A 7,381-nucleotide genomic window follows, 5' to 3' on the forward strand; every position below is an offset into this window, starting at 1 on the left:
TTAAATAAGAGTTTAGACAACTTTTTGTTGCTGCTTTTTTTCATAAAAAATTTTAAAATAACTGTTATTTTCGGTCCCTGTTTCCAACTATATTTAATTTGCGAAATTTGTTGAAGTTCGTTAAACTATTTGCCAGTTTTAATTGTTCACATTTATTTTTTCAAAAAATCATAACTTTATTTAATAGAGTAGTAAATTTTACAAACTTATTCCGAGTAATAAATATTTTTGTAGAGATATTTTTCCGTATACCGATTAATTAAATAAAATGACCAAAGCATTTTAGTTATGTTTTAAGACTGTTTATTTTAATAATTATCTTTACAGTTAGGTATAGTTAGGTATTCGTGGAGGAACAGTGTGCATTAGCATATCGTGAGAATTTGCTGAATTGGCGTCTTCACACGCCAGCGCAAACACTATCGTCAAACGGACGGTAGGGGCTCATATTGCAAAAATGCAATAAAGGTATAACTATAACTAGTTAGGTATAACTAGTTTCTTTCAATGATCGCTAAAGACTGAGTCTTTAGATTTTTATTCTTAGTTAATGTTATTTTTAATAAAAAGATATATTTCATTTATTTCACAATAAAACACTCACCCGAAATAAACAGCATCGGAATTATCTGTAAAATATAAAACCTATTAAAATATATTTAGCCACAAATCGTACGGACATTACCTACGATCCTCGGTTCCAACGAGCCGCGGGCATCGATATACGAACTACACAAACCTAAAGGAAAAAAAGCAATGAATAAAAAGTGAATTTTATAAATGAATTTTGAATTTTATTTTTATATTATAATTGAAACATACATTGAACATATATTAAACAATAAGCAACACATTTATTTAATAGAACATAGAACATTTATTTAATAAACATGGATAATAGAAAAAACAAATATATAGAATCAACCAACAACTAAAGCACTCACTGGTTACGTTTTTTTACAATAAACAAAAACGTATCACAAGCAATACTTCTTCTGATTTTTTTTTTGGTTTTTTTAAAATCTTCGCTTAAGTCTGTCAACTTTGGCTCCAATCTCGTCATAAGTGCCTTTGCCGATACGGAAGTCGTATTTAAGGCTTCGCTCGAGTGGTTTGATATAATGTCCATAAGCCAGGTTAAATGTTGGGTGCCTAGCTTGTATAAGTCTTGGAGCTTTGTACTTGCTTGTTGACAGCTTTTCAAGGTTTGTGAAAGGAGTAATGCCACTCGAGATTTTTCATCCATTTCGTATTTTCTCGAGAACTCTGCTATAAAATCCTCGTTTACTAGAGCTGTCCATACTGTTGATATACTCCTCATAACTCCAAGGAGTGAGTTTGCGCTTGAGCTTGCGTAATATTTTTTTTTTTATAATATTAAGTGCATTAAGTACATGCTTTTTATTGCACTATCTTAAAAACTAACTTAAAAGCTAACAATATATTCTGATCGAAAACTATTTAATTTAATAGTTTTTTCAGTTCTTTGATTTTATATAAAGATAGTAAAATCCAAATGCACCTTTTTTGTTGAGAGGTTCACGTACCACTGATTTATTATTAAAACATATTATTAATAATAGCAAAAACAAAACAAATGGAAAGCTGCGGCTATTAAGAGCTTTTTTTTGGTTGTAAATAAATGTTAAATAATTGAAATTAAAATAAGTATAAGAGTACCCAATTGACTTAACATATTCATTCAAGTATAATTTATTTAGAAAATTACAAATATTAGAACATACAATAAAATTGAGTTAAAATATAAGTGTGCTATAACTTCAAATTGGATATTATTATATAATGATAAGGAAGTATAGAAATTAAATTAAAATTAACATTTAAATTACATGCATTTCGGGTGGAACTTGGTAAAGCGTTCCATAATCGGATTGAATGAATAAAGAAAAACCTAGTGGTAGCAACAACATTAAATCTTGGAATTATGAAAAGAAGAGATCTGTTGGAACGCATAGGCTGCAAGCAATTATAAAGGTACTCAGGATATTTAGTAGTTTTCAATTTAAACAGAAATAGGCAGATTCGAATATTTAAATACTGCTCAATGTCACAACCCAGTATAGCGTTTCTATAAACTGTTAGATGATCAAAACGTTTAAGGCCGTAGACGTATCTAGTACTGCAGTTTACTACAGTTCTCAGTTTAGCAAGGGACTCGCAGTCAAGTTTACAGTACACCAACGCGGCATAAGTAATTATAGGCAATATTAGTTGTTTGACCAATAAGCCACGGACATGGACAGGGGTATACTTAGCAGATAAATTCAAATATCTGAGGCAAATAAATGATTTCCTAACGACATGATTGATATGATCAGAGGCATGTAACTTTGAATTCAAATTAAATCCTAGACATTTAACTGATGCACTATATTTAATAATTGAGTTTCCAATAACTACCGATGGTAATTCGTCTAAGTTTAATTCAAACCTTTCCACGCTTTTGTGTTCGCATGAGCAGCATCAAAACATTCAAGTTTAAATTTAAAATTGATGTTCTGCATATTGCAATTTGTTTATAACTCTTAAATATGCGTAAAGTTTGTAAAGTTTCTTATAACATAAAACTTCTACTTCACCTCACCTATCGTTGCAAAATTCAATATTGTTTTCCATAAATTTCACAAGTACAAGCTTTTGCTGCTCACTTGCTTTTTTGCCTTTTGCCATATCTAAAACATATAAAGAAATAATAATACAAATTTATATATAATCGTTGCTTGCTTACTTGCTTCTGCTTTTTAATAAGTCACCGCGAAATACACGGTGATTAAAATTTGACAAAAGTGTACACTTTTTGACAGATTAGCTCACTATTCACAATTGAGAAATAACAAAATCAAAATGTCAACAAAATTTTGCGTACACTTGAGGAATTGACCCCCAGACACTGACAATAACTCAGTGTTTGGTTAGGCCCGACAATGAAGAAAAGATGAAATGTTATTTCATATTATTTGTTTAGTTACAATTATATATAATATGTAACTGCTCTACACTTTATTCAAAGACTCTCCTGAGTCTTTCGATTTGTCATTTTATATTTTTTATATAATTTGTTGATATCAAGGGACTGGAGTTCGTGATTTACATTACTCTTACTTTCAAGACTATTATTGTTTACAACTATTTTTAGTTGTTTATTTTCCATAATTAATTTTAAAATAATTATTATGGCGATTGCAATTATAGCTATTGAACTTGCTGATACATATTTTTTATTAAAAAAGCTATATTTTTAAGTAAATTGTCTTATAAACAAACTGAACAATTAATGTCCAATCTAATTATATTTGTGTTATATCAACAGTATGCAACCTCTAGATAACAGTATTCTTTTTGTCCTCTATATAAATTCTATGAACTGATATTAGAGCCGGTCCATTAACATTAGGATTAATCAGCAATTCCTGAATACAAAGAAGTATTTATTTAACAGTTACTGATGGACTCCATTCTAGGCGAACTGATAGGCAAACCGATCCAAAAGAGGATATACATTAGGGTGAAAAATCGTGCGAGTTATATTTTAAAAAGTTCAACAAACTAGACGCATTTTATGATAAGACTTCTGTAGTTGACATCAATTTTTTCTAGCAATATTCTTTTTAAATAATCTCTCTACATTTTTAGGATGATAAATATCTAGAATTCACGTGTAGCTATAAAAAGTAGTTTTCGCAATATAATTAAAAAAATATTTTTCTTACCGCACAAAAATAGTGCTGTACGAAATACCTTAAAACTTAGTTATTCCCAGCAGCGCCTGCGACTAGTTTTGAACTAGTGAATTCACTACTATTAGTAGTTTCATCAATGACCGCCATTATGATGGAGCCCTTCAGCGTGTCGCTAAAGGACTTAGTAGTGGTGGCGTTGCCACGAAATTTTGCCTTTTTGGCATCTGGCTTCGAAGCTGACTCATCTAATGAGCGCTGGCGCTTCGGTACAGGTTCCTTTTTGACTTTCTTAGAAGTATCAAGGACCCGTTTGGCCCAGGCTAATCTAGCCTTAAGAGACTCGGACGTAAATGAGACGTTGCCATATCTCTCGAGCAGCCTAGTCGCCGCTTGCCGTTCTTTATAAATTCTCCTGGATGGAGAGCCCGACCATGCAGAGGGGCCAGAACGCGTGGAGATTTCTGGTTTGTTAGGAGGTACCCTGTTATTACCGCTAGAAGTTGCGGTAGGTACCTTGGAACTAGTCGTTCCAGAAGAGCTTGGTTTAACCGAGCTTGATTTTTTTAAATTTTTATTATTTTGGTTCATATTTTAAACCCACGAGTTGCGGAGAAAGGAAAGTCGATATCTGGAGGGCGCCAGATATCCGGAGGTCTCCGTTTAGAGACACACTAACGTAGTGCCATTCATCTCATCGGCACGGGTCGAATAACACCGGAGATTACGGGTTTTATCGAGTTTTCCTCTCTAGATCCATAGTGTTCTGTTGAATCAATGAAGTTATCAACTACAAACAGGTTCACCTCGAGAAGGGTGTGATAAAGTACCACGCACCATGGTCTTGGTAAGGCATAGGCTGATGTTTTGCGCATGACCATACCCTGTTCATTGAGAACACGAACCCTAATGTAATTAAAAATAAATAATTCAATAATTCAACTTTATAAATAATTTAATAATTTCATAACTTAATAATAATTCATTTGAAAAGTATAAAAGTAAAAGTAATAATAACAATGTTAAAAGTAAAAATAAAGTAAAATGATGTAAATTATAAAAATTTATTCATATTAATAATATTAATATTAAAAGTTTAAGTAATATAAATTGTTATTTTTGGGGATTACTAAGGGGATTACGCTGTAGTTTTGAAGCTGCTTTAAAGTGCCTCTTCTTTTGAAGCTGTATGGCCTTTCTTAGCTGGTCTTCACAACTAGGCGATCCTGTACTGTTTGGGATAGCATCTGAAAATGATTATTTAGCCATATAATTAGATATTTTTCTAATAAAACTTATTTACCTAAAAGCACAGAATATAAATTATCATAATCCTTAAGTCGTTTTTTCCCGTAGGTGCCATCCACATTGTACTCTAGAACGACCGATTCATCCAATATATTTTTCAAATTCTTCTCTACAGAAGAATTCAATAATATAGAAATTGTTGGCACCTGTTTATTTAAAGAAATATTTATTGTTTTAATTAATGAAGTACTCGTATGTAGTACAAACAAACACAATAACACTCACATATTGATCCCTTACTTCAACTTTTATATTACTGTTGACTTCCTTTAATGCATCCTCACTCTTTATTGGGAATAGCGACTTTAATGAAGCGATTGATGTCTGTTGCTTCAAGAATGACTTCATTAAAGCCTTATTCTCAGCCATTAATTCAACAATAATTTTATTTTGATCTATAAAAGTAACAAATAAAGGTAATTAAAAATTTAATTAATTTTAAGTTAAATTACTTTCTATCTGATTATGTTGTTGTTTAATCAGATCTTCTAACGATTTGTGATTTTCGCTTATAGTATTTTCAAGCGATTGAATTTTCTTCTCCATCTCTCTTAACCGATGATCGGTAGATGATGTTGCAAGCTTGTCTTTAATGAAAAAAAAAAAAAACAATTTATGCGCTATTGTTATATTAACTGAATTTGTTACTTACATGGAGTTTGAACACATTCAAGTTATGAACTCTTGCGGTTATAATTTCAAAAAAAATAACAAATTGATTGCTGTTTTCAAACTGAATCTTTATTTAATTTTCACTTAAAAGGTAACTTTAATTTTAACTAAAAATGTGCCTAATTGACAATTAATTAGTAATTAATTAAATAATAAATAATAAGCAAAATTATCGATCGCAATAAAATATTGCTGATTACATATTTTAATATTGATAATTACATTTATTGATTTTAATATTGCTGATTAATTTCATTCATCGAAATAATGCTGATTACATATTTTAATATTGATAATTACATTTATTGATTTTAATATTGCTGATTGAATTTGTTCAACTAAATAATGCTGATTACATATTATTACGTTGGTTACTGCTGTGTTAACTTTCGTTTGTGTACATCGCAGCGCGTTTTAAATTCTTTTCCAATTCCATAATTATAGTGTCCTATTATTTATTAAATTAATTCTATATTATTATATATATAATATTTTAAAATTATTTGCAACAATGTAGCAGGGGTAGCAGTAAAAGAGATGTTTCATCGAAAGTAAGACCAACATATTTAAAATCAATATCTGCTAACATTAATTGATATTCTTCAGTCTCAGGTTCATAGTCCACCAAGCATATTCCTAATGCGGTTGACTCGATGGGTTCCTCATACATGTTTCTGATATTAGAAAACTTCCTACATATAACAAAGTTCTCACCAGTTCGTAGAAACCTTTCTATTCTAACGGGAATGGAATTCTTAAGACAGCAAGAATGGACAGTTTGATTCCATTTTCTTTCGATTCATCAAAATATATATCCTCCCTTATTTTATTACTAATTTGCTGCAGAATTTGAGTTGGTTTTCTTACATATTTTTTTTTGATTTCTGCAAAAAGTTTTCAAATGCGTACGATGAGTTGTTCGATGGGACACCCAACACTTCTACACTTTCTTTAATATGAAGTAAGTTATGTACATTGTTTGAGACACTATTTTCACCAAACAAAATTGAAAAATTTTCAACGAATAATTTCATCATATTCTGCGCAATCCCCAGATTTTTAGAGTAATGCTTTGGGCAGCACATCAACCTGTATGCGCAATGGAGCAGCAAAAATTCGTAGAATAAGTCATCTTATTTTTTAAAACGCAAATGCCAGTATATAACGGAAACTCTCTGAACTCAGTTGCTTTCCAGTTTGCAATTTCATCAAGGGATCTTGGCTTACGAACAAAGTCTTTAGGGATACACTTGTTTAGAGAAATTAATTTCTCTGATATTGCATTTTTAAATTGGCACCTCATTTTTAATTCCACTTTGTTATTAATAATGCGAACAAGAAACTTTCGCATTACTCCTAAATCTATTAAATGCATACAATCTAAAGGTTGTTGTGATATCATTTTAATATTAAGTTTTTCAAGTGGAGACTCTTTGTTCAAATAACTTTCGACGTGATGTTCTGGAAATTTTCTAAGGGAAAAGTCTTCATCAGATATTATATTTCCACGCGATTTAACTCATCCCCACGTACCAGTCATTTCACTAGTTCCTTTGGACTACTTCGTGTACTATTGCCTAGCGACAATTGTCTCCTAAGGAACTGCTGGGTTTTGATTAAGATAGATTTTATTCACACATATAATTTTTACACATACAAAATTTCTTATACATTATTCTTCGGAATCAGACAATATGCGAAAT

General features: G+C 30.8%; 1 protein-coding gene across 1 annotated transcript; it reads right to left on the reverse strand.

Annotated features, from left to right (window-relative positions):
• Nucleotides 1-4,811: 4,811 nt before the first annotated feature.
• On the reverse strand, nucleotides 4,812-6,348 carry LOC119688486. Its single transcript, XM_038103162.1, has 5 exons — nucleotides 6,186-6,348; nucleotides 5,459-5,593; nucleotides 5,232-5,401; nucleotides 5,002-5,152; nucleotides 4,812-4,945 (listed from the first exon to the last, which is right to left on the reverse strand). Exons 1-5 carry the CDS (start codon nucleotides 6,346-6,348, stop codon nucleotides 4,812-4,814), a joined length of 753 nt encoding a protein of 250 aa, XP_037959090.1.
• Between the last annotated feature and the right edge of the window lie 1,033 nt (nucleotides 6,349-7,381).

Source organism: Teleopsis dalmanni, chromosome X, assembly GCF_002237135.1.
Source record: "Teleopsis dalmanni isolate 2A chromosome X, ASM223713v2, whole genome shotgun sequence".
Classification (NCBI taxonomy): domain Eukaryota; kingdom Metazoa; phylum Arthropoda; class Insecta; order Diptera; family Diopsidae; genus Teleopsis; species Teleopsis dalmanni.

What these genes read in the sequence shown, in the direction of transcription:
- LOC119688486 (XM_038103162.1), bottom strand. Translation starts at nt 6,348, where the DNA reads ATGTATGAGGAACCCATCGAGTCAACCGCATTAGGAATATGCTTGGTG. An exon ending in GCTACCCCTGCTACATTGTT is followed by an intron (nt 5,594 to 6,185) that starts GCAAATAATTTT and finishes TTTTCATTAAAG; the next exon opens with ACAAGCTTGCAACATCATCT. An exon ending in TTTATATTCTGTGCTTTTAG is followed by an intron (nt 4,946 to 5,001) that starts GTAAATAAGTTT and finishes AATCATTTTCAG; the next exon opens with ATGCTATCCCAAACAGTACA.